General features: G+C 34.9%; 3 protein-coding genes across 3 annotated transcripts; 1 reads left to right on the plus strand and 2 right to left on the minus strand.

Annotated features, from left to right (window-relative positions):
• Window positions 1-499: 499 nt before the first annotated feature.
• LOC112638064 (gibberellin-regulated protein 14-like) lies at window positions 500-1,264 on the plus strand. The gene has a single exon (XM_025409092.1). It carries the CDS (start codon window positions 500-502, stop codon window positions 1,262-1,264), a length of 765 nt encoding a protein of 254 aa, XP_025264877.1.
• A 1,656-nt stretch (window positions 1,265-2,920) lies between these two features.
• On the minus strand, window positions 2,921-4,271 carry LOC112638066 (putative odorant receptor 85d). The gene is made up of 6 exons (XM_025409096.1): window positions 4,023-4,271; window positions 3,787-3,903; window positions 3,616-3,706; window positions 3,323-3,459; window positions 3,031-3,163; window positions 2,921-2,971 (listed from the first exon to the last, which is right to left on the minus strand). The coding sequence occupies exons 1-6, from the start codon at window positions 4,163-4,165 to the stop codon at window positions 2,921-2,923; spliced, it is 672 nt and encodes a 223-aa protein (XP_025264881.1). The 5' UTR covers window positions 4,166-4,271.
• Window positions 4,272-10,328: 6,057 nt separating this feature from the next.
• Window positions 10,329-20,331, minus strand: LOC109610439 (odorant receptor 13a-like). Its single transcript, XM_025409716.1, has 9 exons — window positions 20,031-20,331; window positions 15,027-15,146; window positions 14,837-14,954; window positions 14,321-14,585; window positions 14,100-14,222; window positions 13,871-13,961; window positions 10,776-10,912; window positions 10,477-10,609; window positions 10,329-10,388 (listed from the first exon to the last, which is right to left on the minus strand). The coding sequence occupies exons 1-9, from the start codon at window positions 20,184-20,186 to the stop codon at window positions 10,338-10,340; spliced, it is 1,194 nt and encodes a 397-aa protein (XP_025265501.1). The 5' UTR covers window positions 20,187-20,331; the 3' UTR covers window positions 10,329-10,337.
• Between the last annotated feature and the right edge of the window lie 270 nt (window positions 20,332-20,601).

Here is a 20,601-nt window from a genome sequence, read left to right on the forward strand (position 1 = left end):
AGGATAACGCATAATCCGGCAAAAAGCTACCGACCACGCCGAAGTACCGCCACCTTGGAGCGTTCGGACGAACTCCGTTGCTAGGGAATTTCCCTTAGAACCACGGGCCACCTACTGCCCGACCTGCGGCCGCCGGACCCTCTACTGCCCGACCTACGGATGGCGGGCCGCCTAGTGCCCGACCTACGACCGCCGGTCCAGCTACTGTCCGACCTACGACCGCCGGTCCAGCTACTGCCCGACCTACGACCGCCGGTCCAGCTACTGCCCGACCTACGACCACCGGTCCAGCTACTGCCCGGCCTACGAACGCCGGATCACATACTGCCCGGCCTACGACCGCCGGCACCGCGACTACCCGACCTGCGACCGGACTCCGCTACTTCCACTGGAACCACGGGACACCCCGAGCCATCGGAAATTCCGCGAACAAATCCCCTCCAGGAGCAGTGTAGCGGGTATATAAGGCCGGGCAACCGCGAGCGGATTAACAGTCGCTATGGACCGGCACGAGATGGACGAACTCTTCGGAGCCATAAGCTCGAGCTCGGAGTCCGAAGTAAGCGGGCCTACTACCGCGCCGACCACGACGCCGCCAACGCCTGCCAAGCCGCCGCCAGCGACCCCGAGCCCGGGACGATCCCGACGACCGCCGCGGCCCGGGACATCCGTCCAGCGATCCGACCAGGCAAACCGGCGGAAGGCGATCATCCTGACGACGCCGCCGGAAATTAAGCCGCGCCGCCGCGGAAGAATCGCCGCCCTGGCCGACCCCCGGTCGGCTAACAGCCGTCCGCCAGCTGCCAGGACCGGCAAGGCCTCGACAGCCAGGCCACCGACCACCGGACCGCACACCTCCACCGGAGCTCCTAGGACCCGGCCAACGAACACCGGGCCGTATACAACCCGGCCTGCGATCGTCGGACCACCTACCGCCCGGCCTGCGAACACCGGTCCACCGACTACCCGGCCCATGACCGCCGACCCCGCGACTGCTCGACCTACGACCGTCGGACCGCCTATCGCCCGGCCTGCAACCACCGGGCCATCCACGCCCGTCGGACCACCCGCCATCCGACCGCAGACCGCCAGGCCACCTATCGCCGGGACCATTCCCGTCCGCTTGGGCGTGGTCGAGGTCCCCGCCGGATCGGCCATCATCGGGCGGAGGTATAAGGTCCGCACCGCGTCGGGCCGATGGGTGATCAGGTTCCACCCAGACGGCCGCCCCCGAGCAGCACGACGCCTCGACGGACCCCCCTGAGCGCGGGGTGGTGTGACGATGCTCTCGCATCGTCCCTGTAAATAATATTGTAAATAGTAGTGTTAATTCGTTCATATTCATTCGTTCATGGTTCTTTAAATTGTTCTTATGGGTTTATAAAATAAAGAGTTGACTACAGTAATTTCTCGAGTAAATTCCTTACTCGACGCCTCTGGCGCCCACCTGCGATCCCGTCTATGTTTCCCCACCAAGTCCTACTCCCGCCGTGACGCACGCGAGCGTGGGGGGCCCTCGAGCCGTATAAAAGCCGGCTCGCGCAACAGACCGATACCTTATTCCTTTCCAACTTCCGACCAGTTCTGAATCTCAGGGAATAACCGAGACTTCTTGAATCCTGACCGTTCCTGCCGACGGAGACGGGTGTGACCTCTCCGCCGCCTGGGTTTGCTCGGCATTCGGCTCCCTGACCGTTCCTGCCGACGGAGACGGGTATGACCTCTCCGCCGCCTGGGTTTGCCCGGCATTCGGCTTCCTGACCGTTCCTGCCGACGGAGACGGGTGTGACCTCTCCGCCGCCTGGGTTTGCCCGGCATTCGGCTTCCTGACCGTGCACGCCGACGGAGACGGGTTTGACCTCTCCGCCGCCTGGGTTTGCCCGGCACTCGGCTTCCTGACCGCGCACGCCGACGGAGACGGGTCTGACCTCTCCGCAGCCTGGGTTTGCCCGGCACTCGGCTTCCTGACCGTGCACGCCGACGGAGACGGGTCTGACCTCTCCGCAGCCTGGGTTTGCCCGGCACTCGGCCTCCGCGCACCGCCGCACTCCGCAACCGCGACACGCTCGCCGACCGAAACCGCGACCGACCGTCTAGGCTAAGTTAACCGTAAGCGTCCGTAGGTTAAGTTAGAAGTATAAGTACTAGCGCACCGTCGTAGGCTAAGCCCGCGTAATAAAAGGTAGTTATAATCACCGCGTAGGATAAGGCATAGCATAAGATATTTACCAATAAATTGATTATTGAAAGAGGACTCGTAAGCTTGACTCTCCTATCTACTCCCGAACCTTGGCACCGGCGAGCCAGTCCGTGGCGAACGGGATAGGCCGTACCGTTACATTTCTATATCTTGGTACTGTTGCAAGTAAATTTTCAATAAACTCTATCGAAAGAGAATCGTATGATTTGAAAATTATAGAAAATATTATTGTACAAATTTCTTTTAGTAGGTTTTAATTTTTCTTTTGCTTTGAAAGAAATGACATCTTCTGATAAAAGTGAAAAGTATTTCAATTAGTTTATTTTATTACTGTTTTTATTATTATTTTATTATTTTATTAATAAAAGTTTTCGAGTCTATTGCATGCAATCTCAATTATTCAAGTATTACATCTTCTACATGTGATTAATATAAGTTCATTATAAATTACTAAATAATCATATTATTTATTAAAATTTTATAACTTATAAAGAAAACTACTGATAAATAGTAATAGTAATTATGAAAAATTGTTCATATCAATAAATGTTTGTAGAACAATTTTCAAAAAGTTAAATTAGTTTCTTGTTAAAAAAAAATTTTTTTATTGGAAAAATTATATAACAATTGTTTCAGGATTTTATTAAATTATTTACATAAACTGTAATATCTCCTCAGTTATTAAAGTATTAATATAAATATGAATTGTATTCAAAATGTTTATTGTAGAGAGCGCAATAGCATAAAGTATGATGATGATGCGCGTATTACCTTAAACAATTTTTTTTATTTTTATAAAGCACGTATTTGCATGAAATAATTATACTTACTGCGTTAAAAGTTATGTATGATAATGCAAAGAGTTTACCAATAGTGAGTTTCAATGGTTTTTTACTTGTCAACATTATCATTATAAGAAGCTTTTGTGTCGTTATTGGCATATTGTACCATTTTGTGTTATATCTGCAAATTTCGCAACATTTCCGTGATTTATTTCGTGTATTTATTTATAATTCCATGTATTTATTTCACGATCGTACTATTATTCTTTTATTGCAGTCTGAGGCGCGATTTTATAAAAAAATATTATAAAATGCTATTAGATAGTTGTATAAAACGTACACGGATTCAAATATTTTTTCGCTGGAATCTATGATTTTTTGACCTTGCAAATTTTCAAAAAATATATTGATTAATAATGCATTCATATAACTGTAATGTTTTATAAAATTATTTATATTTTCCGTGTTTGTTATCATCTAAAAAATGGTAGCATAATATGAATAACATATATATGATAATATCATATATTCAATTTTAAATTAATTATATTCTATAATTTATATTAAATAATTTTTGTGCATCATGTAATTATATGTAAAACGTGCCATAGAAATTTCATCAAACGTATATACCTGAAATCCTACAATGCTTAAACATATTAAAAGAAACCCCACGTGTACAAAGAAAGGTATGTTGTACATTGATTCCATAATAGCAATAAATCTAATGCATGAAGATATTATTTATGCATTGAGATTATTATTATATGATAGAAATGTCAATACCCATTTAAATATACTCACTGCATCGTTTCGGTGTGTCTTCGAATACAGTATACGATATTTGAATAAGACGTATTCTGTGTTAATATTATATCACCATTATTGTTTTTGTAATCGAATGCATTTTCTAATCTATATCTGAAATTTAATATTGTCCAAGTGTTCAAAAAATGTATGAACAAAATTGAAACAAAATTTCGTTTGGTTTAGTTTAGAGCAAGATTCATTATATACGACAAGATTCATTATATATTTACCTCAAGCTTTCGAATAATCCACAACAGTATTCAATCAATGTTACATACAGGATATCGAATGCAGCTATTAGGAACACATAAGATATTTCGCATATAGCCGTATGTATGAAAATTGGAACATAATATGTGTCTACATCGATCATATAATTTACGGGATAAGATAGTCCCGTTTGGATTCCTTGCGTAGTATTTGACGACGTATCCTTCTCTTTGGATTTTGTATTGATAAGCTTGGTCAATAATGTTATAGATTGGAACACGATGGGGTGACCGACTAACAAAGCTAATTTATATAAAAACGTCAATTTTTTATGTTTTTTATCGAATAAATATATTATTATTATAAAAAGTGAAATGCTTTTTCAAAAATATCGATTATTATTATAAATTATATATGTTTCAATAATTATTATAAATTATATATGTATGTATGTATGTATATGTGTATAAGTACAGAAAAAAAAAATATTTAAATATAAAAATTAAATAAATAAATAAAAAAAATTAAATAAAAAAATATTTAAATAAATATTTAAATAGATTTTTATATAAGTTCAGTCGTTTAAAATTATTTAGAAGACAATTTATATAAAAATTTATTTAAATCTATTTAAAAATCCATTTAAATTTTTATTGTTTTTTCTGCACCTTATTATTATGCACATAATACACTGCATTATTAAACTCACTTATATAAATGTATCCGAATTTTCGTCCATATAACCCATGTGAATTATATATTTTAGTCTCTTCATCCAACTTTGAAGAAAGACAATATTTTTGCATATTTATTAGAAGCAGTTTTATCTATATAAGGAAAATTTATGATAAAAAATCATGTATGTTATCGTCCGTACTTTTATTATTAGCATTTATGACTTTTGTTTACCCACTTTTGGTAACGTATATACTGCATAAATCATTTTAATTATGGTCACTATACCGAGAAATAATATTGGCAGAGCATCGATTAGTTCAAAAGTATCATGCCAAATACTTATTAATCCCAATATCTACATTTCTCACGTGATTTATATCAAGCAAACGTATAATAATCATATATAACACATTATAATAACATATAATGTTAACTGAATTGTCCGATTGTAAATTATGTTGTCAAGTATATTTAAAATAGAATATAAAATTGATATATAAATCTATCTACATTATTACATACATATATTCCAGTATAAATTTCGTTAATTAGCATAATTATTACTATAATATTTAAATTCAATAATTTTTGATAGACAGTAGACATAAGCAAAAATTAAAAAATGTACAAAACTTGAAAATGTGACAAAACATTTGTCTTTAGTTTACCTCAAATGTAAATCCAGATCCGAGTACGAGTATCATTGCGAGGTATATCACGTAGCGTCTTCTTAACATATGGAAAGGCCATAGACCGCTAATACTTAGTATCAGGCGAATAACGTCGTAATGCGAATTTTTAAAGAATTGGTCAAATTGGTCGATATTATTCATACTGTCTTCTATCTATCGCTGCTATTGCAAGAATGACGCATAGATTGCAAATATCTCATCAAGAATTCTGTTTAACTTCAATTGTCGCAGACAATCAATGGGTAGTCTGTATCAAGAATTCCGCTTAAATTGTAATTGCCGTACATCACGCAAAACGCATGTCAACATATTTGTGCCACAAGATCGATATAGACTAATCAAGACTAATTCTTCAAATTGCAAAATTATGTTTGTAAATTATGTAAAAAGTTTGTAAATTGTATAAGAGACATAATCCAAAGGACTATTTGGATTGAAATTATTGTCGTAGTATATTTGACTCATATAAAAGAGACATGAAAATTTTACTCATATATAGAAAAAGTCACATTATATATATGAGTCGAAATGGTACAGTCGTTTAATGCTGATTGCTTTGAAGAATAATGCTTCTTCTTTCATCAAGAGAATATTTAGGTTTTTATTGTTGAAAATTTCCTGAATGTTCGTTAATTACGACAACTATACATATTTTATCAGAATCAAAGCGCGTAAGTTAATCCTTTTGTCGCTATTGGTATATTGTACCATTTTGTGTTATATCTGCAAATTTCGCAAGATTTCCATCACGCCAAGTTTTCATATCTTACTTCGATCTGAAGGTCATTTATGCGATTTAGAATTTGTGTAAAGCTTTTTTAAATTATGTACATCATATAAAAAATGCATTAGGAATTAAAGTAATTTTAATTCATTTAGTATCGATTACGAATTAATATCACATAATTTATTGTACTTGGCTAATAGTATTATAGATCTCATATCGGTTTTTAAATATTTTATTTTTATCACTTTTTTAAATTTTTTGATTTTTTTATATACTTGTCGTATTTTTTATCTTTATAAGGTTAATATAAATTCCGTTTAATATTGATTGCCATGTGTATGCGACATGCACATGTTGTCAACACATTCATGCTGTGAAACAAGCTACTACTATTAAAAGCTATTTGCGATCGATTGCGCAGTTGATTATATTCAAAAGTATCGAGGATTAAAGGTAGTATTTCTTTTGCAGATTGCGAAGCAATATAAACATTGATTGCATTAGATGAAAGACAGAATTTTGAGAATAAAAGGAACTTTTATCGATTCTTTCTATAGCTTGGTACTGTTGCAAGTAAATTTTCAATCAATTCTATGAAAGAGAATCGTATGATTTGAAAATTATAGAAAATATTATTCTACAAATTTCTTTTAGTAGGTTTTAATTTTTCTTTTGCCTTGAAAGAAATGACATCTTGTGATAAAAGTGAAAAGTATTTCAATTAGTTTATTTTATTGCTGTTAATAAAAGTTTTCGAGTCTATTGCATACAGTCTCAGTTATTCAAGTATTATATCTTCAATATGTGACTTATAGTTTCATCATAAATAATTGCTAAATATTGATATTATTTGTTAAAATTTTATAACTTATAAAAAAAATTACTGTTAAATACTAATAGCAATTATGAAAAATTGTTCATGTCAATAAATATTTGTACGACAATTTTCAAAAAGTTAAATTAGTTTTTTGTTTTAAAAAAACTGTTTTTATTGGAAAAATTATATAACAATTGTTTCAGGATTTTATTAAATTATTTACATAAACTGTAATATCTCCTCAGTTATTAAAGTATTAATATAAATATGAATTGTATTTGAAATATTTATTGTAGAGAGCGCAATAGCATGAAGTATGATAATGATATGCGTATTCCCTGAAACAATTTTTTTTATTTCAATAAAGCACGTATTAGCATGAAATAATTATACTTACCGCGTAAAAACTTATGTGTGACATTGCGAAGAGTTTACTAATAGTGAGTTTCAATGGTCTTTGACTTGTCATCATTATGATTATAAGGAGCTTTTGTGTCGCTATTGGCATATTGTACCATTTTGAGTTATATCTGCAAATTTCGCAAGATTTCCATGGTTTATTCCATGTATTTATATATAATTCCATGTATTTATTTGACGACTGTGTTATTACATTTTTATTGCAGTCTGATGGGCGATTTCATTAAAAAAATATTATAAGAAGCTATTACTAGATGTTGTATAAAACGTACACGGATTCAAATATCTTCTCGCTGGAATCTATGATTTTTTGACCTTGCCAATTTTTAAGAAATATATTGATTAATAATCCACTCATATAAATACAACATGATATAAAATTATATATATTTTTCGTGTATGTTATCATCTAAAAAAAAATAGCATAATATGAATAACATATATATGATAATATTATATATTCAATTTTAAATTAATTATATTTTATAATTTATATTAAATAATTTTTGTGCATCATGTAAAATTATATGTAAAACGTGTCATAGAAATTTCATAAAACGTATATACCTGAAATCCTACAATGCTTAAACATATTACAAGAAACCCCACATGTGCAAAGAAAGGTATGCTGTATATCGATTCCATAATAGCAATAAATCTAATGCATAAAGATATTATTTGAGATTATTATTATATGATAGAAATATACCCATTTAAATATACTCACTGCATCGTTTCGATATGTCTTCGAATACAGTATACGATATTTGAATAAGACGTAATCTGTGTTAATATTAAACCACCATTATTGTTTTCGAAATCGAATGCATTTTCTAATCTATATCTGAAATTTAATATTATCCAAGTATTTAAAAAATGTATTAACAAAATTTAAACAAAATTTTCTTTGGTTTAGAGCAAGATTTATTATATATACGACAAGATTCATTATATATTTACCTCAAGCTTTCGAATAATCCACAACAGTATTCAATCAATGTTACATACAGGATATCCAATGTAGCTCTTAGGAACACATAACATATTTCGCATATAGATATATGTATGAACATTAGAACATAATATGTGTCTACATCGATCATATAATTTACGATATAAAATAGTCCCGTTTGGATTCTTTGCGTATTTGACGATGTATCCTCCTCTTTGGATTTTGTATTGATAAGCTTGGTCAATAATGTTATAGATTGTAACACGATGGGGTGACCGACTAACAAAGCTAATTTATATAAAAACGGCAAATTTTTATGATTATTATCGAATAAATATATCATTATTATAAAAAGTAAAATGCTTTTTCAAAAATATCGATAATTATTATAAATTATATATGTATGTATGTATATATATGTATGTGTATAAGTACATAAAAACAATAGTAAATATTTAAATAGATTTTTATATAAATTCAGTCGTTTAAAATTATTTAGTAGACTGAATTTATAGAAAAATCTATTTAAATCTATTTAAAAATCCATTTAAATTTTTATTGTTTTTTCTGCACTATATTATTATGCACATAATACACTGCATTATTAAACTCACTTATATAAATATATCCAAATTTTCGTGCATATAACCCATGCAAATTATATATTTTAGTCTCTTCATCCAACTTTGAAGAAAGACAATATTTTTGCATATTTATTAGAAGCAGTTTTATCTATACAAGGAAAATTTATGATCAAAAACCATGTATGTTTTCGTCCATATGTTTATTTATGACTTTTGTTTACCCACTTTTGGTAACGTATATATTGCATAAATTATTTCAATTGTGATCACTATACTGAGAAATAACAATGGCGGAGCATCGATTAGTTCAAAGGTATCATGCTGAATACTCATTAATCCCAATATCTATATTTCTCACATGGTTTGTATCAGGTAAATGTATAATAATCATATATAACACATTATATATATTATAACATGTGATGTTAACTGAACTGTCCGATTGTAAATTATGTTGTCAAGTATAATTAAAATAGAATATAAAATTGATATATAAATCTATCTATACATATATTCTAGTATAAATTTCGTTAAGTAGCATAATTATTATTGTAATATTTAAATTCAATAATTTTTGATAGACAGTAGACAAAAGCAAAAATTAAAAAGTGTACAAAACTTGAAAATGTGACAAAACATTTGTCTTTAATTTACCTCAAATATAAAAGGTCCGAGTAGTACGAGTATTATTGCGAGGTATATCATCCAGCGTCTTCTTAACGTATGAAAAGGCCATAGACCGCTAATATTTAGTATCAGGCGAATAAAGTCGTAATGCGAATTTTTAAAAAATTGGTCAAATTGGTCGATATTATCCATGCTGTCTTTTATGTATCGTTGCTATTGCAAGAATGACGCATAGATTGCAAATATCTCATCAAGAATTTTGTTTAATTTTAATTTTAATTGTCGCAGACAATTAATAGGTTGTCTGTATCAAAAATTCTTTAAATTGCAATTGCCGTACATCACGCAAAACGCGTGTCAATAACATATTTGTGTCACAAGACCAATATAGACTAATGAAGACTAATTCTTATAATTGCAAAATCATATTAGTAAATTATGTAATTATACACGAGACATAATCCAAAGGACTATTTCGATTGAAATTATTGTCGTAGTATATTTGCCTCAAATAAAAGAGACATGAAAATTTTACTCATATGTAGAAAAAATCACATTATATATATGAGTCGAAATGGTACAGTCGTTTAATGCTGATTGCTTTGAAGAATAATGCTTTTTCTTTTATCAAGAGAATATTTAGGTTTTATTGTTGAAGATTTTCTGAATGTTCGTTAGTCACGAAAACTACACACATATTTTCAGAATCGAAGCGCGTAAATTAATCCTAATTTATAATAGTTTTCGCATAAATATATTTTATCATAATTTAGACAACATAATGTTAAACATTCTTATATACCAATAATAATATTATATTTCTCAAAAAAATTTTCAATTACTGTACAGATCTAAAAACGGTGAAATACGAAGCGGACGCACGTACAATCTAGAAAATGGAAATGCGCAAAATATATATATTCTGATCAATAAATAGAAAACATTGTTATGTAGATTAAATTCAACATATATCCTACCGCACTGAAGCTCGGAAGAGAAAGGACCATGATTTTGCCAACAGTTAACGTGCAAGGTAAAGTGCTTCTTAGCATCATCACGTTCAAAAGTTTTCTGGATTTCGGTGATGATTCGTACCATTCGCCTCGATAGCTAATATTGAGACGTAAAAAATTTGTATTATAATATTAAAAATCTTATTAATATATTTTTTATATTGTAATAAAAACTTTTTCCATTTTATTTATTTTTTTACTGTTGCATTTAATTGTGACATTAAAAAACTTTTTGTGAACAGAAATTTTACATTCTGGCTTACATCGATGTGTATACACGACTGCTATGATCAATCACTTGTTGCCCTAACCAGCATGCGATGTATAAATGCAGTAATTGTGCAGTTATGTAACCACCATGTCGAAGAACGAGTTCTGGAGTGAGGCTATCAATGGTTGCCTAAAAGTTTCGAAACAATTTTAACCATAACTAGAACTTACAAAATCGTACATTATGTTATCACAATGTGCTCACAATATATATATATATATATATATATATATATATATATATATATATACAGAGTGTCCCAAAAGTCCCGGACCGGTCGAATATTTCATAAACTATGCACTTTAGAAAGAAATGTTTCAAACAAAAGTTATATGGCTTGGAGAATTCCATCAGATAGTGGCAATGTTTTGACATGGGAGAGTCATTTGAAAGTCAAGTGAAAATCATCGTTAATTTCTTAAACGCAATCCCCTACTTTTTATTACATATTCGTGTAGCTTATCTGGAGAGCTTTCCAAAATACTATAATAAAGTATTTCTTCATTGAGTACTTTTTGAGTTATAAGGTTTGAAACCATTTCTTAATTTTGCATAAATCATAAAATATTCATTTTTCAATTATTTTACCTTAATGCTTTTATGTACAAAATAATGAGAGGAATCAATTGGTGTAAAGAAAAAACATAGTTGTTTTTAAGAAAAAAAATATATAATTTGCAATTAACAATTACATATTTTTTTTTTAAACTATTATTTGTTTTCTTTACACCGATTGATTTCTCTCATTATTTTGTATATAAAAGTATTAAGGTAAGATAATCGAAAAATAAATATTTTAGTAGATATTTTATGATTTATGCAAAATTAAGAAATTATTTCAAGCCTCATAACTCGAAAAGTATTCTATGAAGAAATACTTTATTATAGTGTTTTGGAAAGCTCTCGAGATAAGCTATACGGATATGTAATAAAAAGTAGGGAGTTCCATTTAAAAAATTGACAGTGATCTTCACGTGACTTTCAAATGACTCTCAAATGTCTAATCATTGCCACTATTTGATGGCCCCCTTCAAGCCATACAACTTTTGTTTGAAACATTTCTTTCTAAAGTGCATAGTTTATGAAATATTCGACCGGTCTGGGACTTTTGAGACATTCTATATATATATATATATATATATATATATATATATATATATATATATATACAGGGTGTCCGTCGATTTTCGACCAAGATGAAATAAATAAGTAGATTGGCTTGAAGAAGGAATGACCTGTATTGTTTTGGTATTTTCGCAATAATTAACGAAATATTAAATAAAAAAGATCGGCCAATCTGCGTGAGTAAAAGCGCGCGGCGACGAGAGTCGTCCCACCGTAATCCGATACTACGAGCGCGGCGAAGCGGTGGGCGGGTCGCTCTCCGAGACATGATGGTGGTTTGCGATATATCGCAATACCGCGCCGAAAAATGACCCGTCCCCTCTTTTCGTGGCGAGAAAATGATGCGCTATCATTTCCACACCACCTTGCGGTAGATAGCATGGTGCGCTTTTTTTATAGTGGTTTCCCCCATAGGCCTATTCCACTCTCAATTTAAAAATTATTCAAAATGCCATTTACTATACGCTGAATATATCGTAAATGTAAAAAATTAATGGACAGTTACAAAAATTGATTTGTGGTTGAAAATCCCTCGATAAAATGTATTGCATACGTTGATAATATGATACGATGATAAAATTCTTCAAGAATCCTTTCTTCATCTCGTACACGAAGACGCACTGCTGGACCGATTATCCCGATATTATGCGCGATACTCAGTTTCACATAATTATTGCACAACACGTAAAATTGTACGGCCACTTGGTTTTCGTCCACACCCCAGAAATGATTCCATGTAAATTGCGGCCGCACGATAAGTATTTTCTCCCGCTAGTCCGTATGCCACAATCATATCCGTATATTCCTGCAGAGTACACTTCATTTTCTCTGTTAATTTACTACGCAAACACAAGATTTTTATTAAAACGTCTTAGCTCTCGCACGCTGTTACCAGACTGCGTACGCCAGCAGCACGCAACTACAACTGACAGCTGAGCGGACATGAGAGTGTAAGCGTACGTGTGAGTTCGACGCCTACGCACTATGATTACACTCACAGTCCGCTCAGCTGTCAGCTGTAGTTGCGTGCTGCTGGCGTACGCAGTCTGGTAACAGCATGCGAGAGCTAAGACGTTTTAATAAAAATCTTGTGTTTGCGTAGTAAATTAACAGAGAAAATGAAGTGTACTCTGCAGGAATATACGGATATGATTGTGGCATACGAACTAGCGGGAGAAAATACTTATCGTGCGGCCGCAATTTACATGGAATCATTTCTCGAGCGTGCACGAAAACCAAATGGCCGTACAATTTTGTGTGTTGTGCAATAATTATGTGAAACTGAGTGTCGTGCATAATATCGGGATAACCGGTCCAGCAGTGCGTCTTCGTGTACGAGATGAAGAAAGGATTTTTGAAGAATTTTATCATCGTATCACATTATCAACGTGTGCAATACATTTTATCGAGGGATTTTCAACCACGAATCAATTTGTGTAAAGGTACTGTCCATTAATTTTTTACATTTACGATATATTCAGCGTATAGTAAATGGCATTTTGAATAATTTTTAAATTGAGAGTGGAATAGGCCTATGGGGGAAACCACTATAAAAAAAGCGCACCATGCTATCTACCGCAAGATGGTGTGGAAATGATAGCGCATCATTTTCTCGCCATGAAAAGAGGGGACGGGTCATTTTTCGGCGCGGTATTGCGATATATCGCAAACCACCATCATGTCTCGGAGAGCGACCCGCCCACCGCTTCGCCGTGCTCGTAGTATCGGATTACGGTGGGACGACTCTCGTCGCCGCGCGCTTTTACACATGCAGATTGGCCGATCTTTTTTATTTAATATTTCGTTAATTATTGCGACAATCCAAAACAATACAAGTCATTCCTTCTTCATTCGAGCCAATCTACTTATTTATTTCATTTTGGTCGAAAATCGACGGACACCCTGTATATATATATATATATATATATATATATACAAATTTCTTTTTTTCTCAGCACAAACCTGTAGAGCTGACAAACTCATAACCCCTATAATTAAACCGACTTCTATGAAAAACACCTTTGAATAAGCAGTTTCCAAAAGGTTGGCGAACCTTATTCAAAGAAAAACTTTAATAATTATCTCTTCTTAATATGTAAATTGAAATGTTTTAAATTCTCCTTTATTATCGAACGATTTCTAATCATTAATTTCCAATTAAATACTAATTATTAATTATTCAATTACTAACTGCAAGGCATCTTCGTGTTTTCGAATGCAGTAAGCAAAATTCTTGTAAATCTTATCATCTTCCTCGAGCATAGCGAGTTCTTTATCCTGTTCGATAGAATCTCGTATATGCTCCAGTCGATATCTCATAAACGAAATAAAGAAGAAATTCATTTTTCAAAGAAATTCAGAAAAGAAGAAATTCATTTTGCTTACAATTAGTCAATTTATATTATCAAATACCTGACGATTGAAAACAGTGCGCAGCAATGTTGTACCAGAATAGCCACGTAGCTATCGGATGCGACTATGATAGTCAGCCGAATGGCGGTGGCTAAATAATTATGAATTAGTACAGGATAATAATACTTATCGAGATTTACGAAATATTCGACATGGTATGGAAATCCTACTGGTCGCGTCGAATAGTTGGAAACCACGTTTTTGTCAATAATCTTCGGAATTATCGCCATTAGTGGAAATAGGCTGCCGAATGCATACATGCCACCTATATTTAAGCAATGCTTAGAAAAAAATTATGTTCGAATTTTTAACGCACTAAAACTTAAATTAGGAGCATTTGAAGATAATCCGTCCGAGAAATGAATTATATTTGAAGCATATATTTAAATTAATTTTCACTTAATTTTTAATATCTTAATTTTTTTACAATTATTACATAAGTCTACGCATAAAAATTAATTGTTATTAATTAACTATCTCAAAAATTAAAATTGTTAACTATTCCATATATCTTACTAGCATAGCCGATTGTTATGCTTCTTCCAGTTTCCGCAAATTTATACAGAATTTCGAATTCGCTTTGGATAGTCCACGATTGCCAGTCCCTTTGTATACTTATAAGAAGTATTTTGATCTATGGCTTGAAATTTCATTCATTTAGAAATGTGAAATTAGCGCGTTTGATATACCAATTGTGTATGCATACCTTTCTCATATTGCATATTAAATTTATCATCTTAACGATGCAAACAATATCTACTATGAGGGGTGGTATACATTCAAGCGTTGCGATTAAGTCGTGACGTAATGTTACTAAAGCGAATACCTTGAATTCAATCATTTGCGTCAAGATCAAGAAAAGATCGATGCAAAATGTACATTTTATGAAAAATATAAACGCAGAATTAATTTAACAATTTTCAACATAACCCTTTTAAATAAATTAAGAAAATTTAAATTTATTAATAATAAAATTAATTAATAAAATGATATGCTTTGTATAAATCTATATATATATTTTTTGTAAAAATATTTTTATGATAGTCAATGAAATAATAGAAAATACACTACTCAAAAAAATTAAAGGAACAAAAAATTTTAAAAATTTTTTGGGTCATTTTTGAAGCGCTGTAACTTCTAGACAAATGATCGTACAGAAACGAAAAAAAAGCATTTCGAAGCTTGAAATCTCTAGTTTACAAGCCTTACATTGAAACATTTTTTTGGAGCTTCCGTCGAAGAGCAAACAAAAGAAATATGTCGAAACAAAAATTTTCGAAATTTCTTTTCAACTTTAAATGCATCCACGGACTTGAAAAATTTTTTTGGGACTTTTTCAATACCAAGGTCAGAAAGCCTGATCATTTAGCTTTAATTCGCTTTTTGAACGAACTCTGTACGACCATTTGTTCCGATAATATCGACGATTGAGTGAAAAGTGAGACCATTTTGTCTTTAATCTCTGATATCTCATGAACCAATAACGCTACAGGAAATCTAAAGACGGTTCTGAAAACTTGAATAAATTCTCTAAAAGCACTGTTCATTGCGTTTGAAGAAAAAAATTTTTTTCACCTCTCACATTGGTTTGAAAAAAGTACAAAAAAGTGACTTTTTTTGCTTTTTCAGTGAAGCTACTGCACTTTTGTAAATAATCACAAAAAGACTAATGTTTTCAAGTTTTTTTTAAGCTTAATGTATCCCCAATAGCTCTGTAAAATTTCAATGCGATCGGTTCATTCGTTTTTCTTTCCCGAATGATCAAACTTTTGAAAAAAATTAAAGGAACACGTTTATCACCCTAAAACATCAATTAATGATTATCGACATGGAAAAAACATTTTTTTCCTGTTTTTCCTCTACGATTTCACATTCGTCACTTGTGAAATTTGGAAAAAAAAAATTTCTAAAAAATTTTTCAAAATTTTTTTTTCTTATTTCTTTATCAAATTTGACCACCACCATTAGCATTACCCAAAGCGTACCACGTGGAGGTTGGATGGTCGGATTTACGCTTCTTGTGTGTGTGTGTGTGTGTGTGTGTGTGTGTGTTTGCGATTCTTAAGGATGTGAGACCCCACGGCTCGTCAGTTCCGTGGTATTTAATGACTCCAAACTCAATCCCTAAGATGTGTGTTCATGCGTGTGATGTTAATATCGGATGTTGCCACCTCTTGCATGAATCACTGTCCTCAATCGCTCTGCCATATTGATGCATCGTCTTATCGCTGCCATTGGAATAGTCCGCCAGATGCGCTGAAGTGCTCGTTCCAATACAGCTATAGTCTGCAAACCCGGATACTCCCGTCTCAATCGGCGTCCCATCATATCCCAGACATGTTCAGTTGGATTTAAATCAGGACTCATTGCTGGATGCCCCAAGACTATGATTTGATTATCTGCCAAAAACTGTCTTGTGATGTTAGCCGTGTGAGGGCGAGCATTATCCTGCATGAGTATAAATCCTCTTGAACGTTCTCGGAGAGGCAAGACGATGGGTTCGAGAATTTGATCGATGTATCGCCTAGCATTCAAATTCCCTCGGATTATCACTAACGGGGTACGCCTCCATCGTGAAACTCCACCCCAAACCATTACCGATCCTCCATTGAAGGCGGCAATAGGTTGAACAAAGTTCTGCTGAAAACGTTCCCAACGACGACGCCAAACTTGAGGTCGTCTATCGTTACCGAATAGGCAAAACCTAGACTCGTCTGTGAACAAGACATTACTCCATCGCCGTGTACTCCATGGCAAATGTTGACGTGCGTAAGCTAAGCGTGCTTGGCGATGTCTTACATTCAACATGGGAACACAGTTTGGATGTCTTGCTTACAGTCCCGATTCACGATGACGATTTCTAACCGTTTGGTCTGAAATGTTACGCTGTTGTTGTTGTCCTGGTTGTTGCCGTTGTTGTTGTTGATAACGTCGATTGGGAAAGTGTCGAGCAATAGAATTTGCATGAGCAAACGGTTCTCTCTGAACGTGCCGAATAATTCGTCGATCGTCCCGTGGGGTAGTCACACGACTCGATCTTGTCCAGGTCGACGACTGTATGCCGTAGCTTCTTGATAACGCGTGTAGGCACGATGCACAACGAACTGACTAACACCCATCATGTTACCTACTTCGCGAAAACGGTAACCTTCCTCGACGAGAGTCACTAGCCGAGCGACTTCGGATTCTGATAAATGCCGTCTTGGCATGATTGAGAAAAAAAAAGACTAAAAGTTTATTAAAAAATTTTCAGTCTTTTTTGATAAAAAAAAGTGTAGTTTTGAAAAAAACTGTTTTTAGGATCACCTGTAAGATTTGCAAGCTAAAAAATATTATTTACCAAATAACCTTTCGAATGCGTAAACACTCAGTACGGGAAACAGCTTGGGGTATACTGTATACTGTATACAGTACTACACACTTTTTTATCAAAAAAGACTGAAAATTTTTTAATAAACTTTTAGTCTTTTTTTTCTCAATCATGCCAAGACGGCATTTATCAGAACCCGAAGTCGCTCGGTTAGTGACTCTCGTCGAGGAAGGTTACCGTTTTCGCGAAGTAGGTAACATGATGGGTGTTAGTCAGTCCGTTGTGCATCGCGCCTACACGCGTTATCAAGAAGCTGCGGCATACAGTCGTCGACCTGGACAAGATCGACGTCGTGTGACTACCCCACGGGACGATCGACGAAATATTCGGCACGTTCGGAGAGAACCGTTTGCTCATGCAAATTCTATTGCTCGGCACTTTCCTAATCGACGTTATCAACAACAACAACGGCAACAACCAGGACAACAACAACAGCGTAACATTTCAGACCAAACGGTTAGAAATCATCATCGTGAATCGGGACTGCAAGCAAGACATCCAAACCGTGTTCCCATGTTGAATGTAAGACATCGCCAAGCACGCTTAGCTTACGCACGTCAACATTTGCCATGGAGTACACGGCGATGGAGTAATGTCTTGTTCACAGACGAGTTTAGGTTTTGCCTATTCGGTAACGATAGACGACCTCAAGTTTGGCGTCGTCGTGGGGAACGTTTTCAGCAGAATTTTGTTCAACCTATTGCCGCCTTCAATGGAGGATCGGTAATGGTTTGGGGTGGAGTTTCACGATGGAGGCGTACCCCGTTAGTGATAATCCGAGGGAATTTGAATGCTAGGCGATACATCGATCAAATTCTCGAACCCATCGTCTTGCCTCTCCGAGAACGTTCAAGAGGATTTATACTCATGCAGGATGATGCTCGCCCTCACACGGCTAACATCACAAGACAGTTTTTAGCAGATAATCAAATCACAGTCTTGGGGCATCCAGCAATGAGTCCTGATTTAAATCCAACTGAACATGTCTGGGATATGATGGGACGCCGATTGAGACGGGAGTATCCGGGTTTGCAGACTATAGCTGTATTGGAACGAGCACTTCAGCGCATCTGGCGGACTATTCCAATGGCAGCGATAAGACGATGCATCAATATGGCAGAGCGATTGAGGACAGTGATTCGCAAGAGGTGGCAATACCCGATATTAACATCACACGCACGAACACACATCTTAGGGATTGAGTTTGGAGTCATTAAATACCACGGAACTGACGAGCCGTGGGGTCTCACATCCTTAAGAATCGCAAACACACACACACACACACACACACACACACAAGAAGCGTAAATCCGACCATCCAACCTCCACGTGGTACGCTTTGGATAATGCTAATGGTGGCGGTCAAATTTGATAAAGAAATAAGAAAAAAAAATTTTGAAAAATTTTTTAGAAATTTTTTTTTTCCAAATTTCACAAGTGACGAATGTGAAATCGTAGAGGAAAAACAGGAAAAAAAATGTTTTTTCCATGTCGATAATCATTAATTGATGTTTTAGGGTGATAAACGTGTTCCTTTAATTTTTTTCAAAAGTTTGATCATTCGGGAAAGAAAAACGAATGAATCGATCGCATTGAAATTTTACAGGGCTATTGGGGATACATTAAGCTTAAAAAAAACTTGAAAACATTAGCCTTTTTGTGATTATTTACAAAAGTGCAGTAGCTTCACTGAAAAAGCAAAAAAAGTCACTTTTTTGTACTTTTTTCAAACCAATGTGAGAGGTGAAAAAAATTTTTTTTCTTCAAACGCAATGAACAGTGCTTTTAGAGAATTTATTCAAGTTTTCAGAACCGTTCTTAGATTTCCTGTAGCGTTATTGGTTCATGAGATATCAGAGATTAAAGACAAAATGGTCTCACTTTTCACTCAATCGTCGATATCATCGGAACAAATAGTCGTACAGAGTTCGTTCAAAAAGCGAATTAAAGCTAAATGATCAGGCTTTCTGACCTTGGTATTGAAAAAGTCCCAAAAAAATTTTTCAAGTCCGTGGATGCATTTAAAGTTGAAAAGAAATTTCGAAAATTTTTGTTTTGACATATTTCTTTTGTTTGCTCTTCGACGGAAGCTCCAAAAAATTTTTCAATGTAAGGCTTGTAAACTAGAGATTTCAAGCTTCGAAATGCTTTTTTTTTTCGTTTCTGTACGATCATTTGTCTAGAAGTTACAGCGCTTCAAAAATGACCCAAAAAATTTTTAAAATTTTTTGTTCCTTTAATTTTTTTGAGTAGTGTATTTTCCTTCGTAAAATAAAAAAAATATATAAAAATGGTTTGCGGGTGATTATAAATTAGAATCACAACATATCGAATGATTACCTGTGTGATGGCTTGCGTTATACCAAGAACCGACATCGTAACGAAGATAACTCGTCTATGTCTATCCTGTTGAAAAGGCCACTGTCCCAGTAATGAAAGCAGCACACGATTGAGTCTATATAATCGAGATTGAAAGATATCACTAGGTGAATCCATCTTCAGCACTGGTTGGAGACTACTATATCGCTGGCATTGCCTCACGATTTTTCAGATTAATAAAAAATTCTCTCACAGATGAAAAATAATGGATATAGCGAGTGAAATATAATCACGAGAAAAATTGCCAACGCTTATATACCGGATTGACGATTCTACTAGATGAAAGGTTTGAAGCGATCAAACATTAATCATAGGGATATGTAATGCTCTTTTATGATTGATTTTATACAGTTATGATGTTATAGTCCGTACTTACATTTTGTAATAAGAATTTTGGTATTATCGGTATATTGTCAAGTTCAACGCATCACAACTATGACTATATTTCATTGAATCATGATTATTATCTTAGAAATCTAGCGTGAGAAACATGGTAATGCTTTATCAAAATAATGAAATACACGCATGAGTA

Source organism: Camponotus floridanus, unplaced genomic scaffold, assembly GCF_003227725.1.
Source record: "Camponotus floridanus strain SB8 unplaced genomic scaffold, Cflo_v7.5 scaffold10, whole genome shotgun sequence".
NCBI lineage: Eukaryota > Metazoa > Arthropoda > Insecta > Hymenoptera > Formicidae > Camponotus > Camponotus floridanus.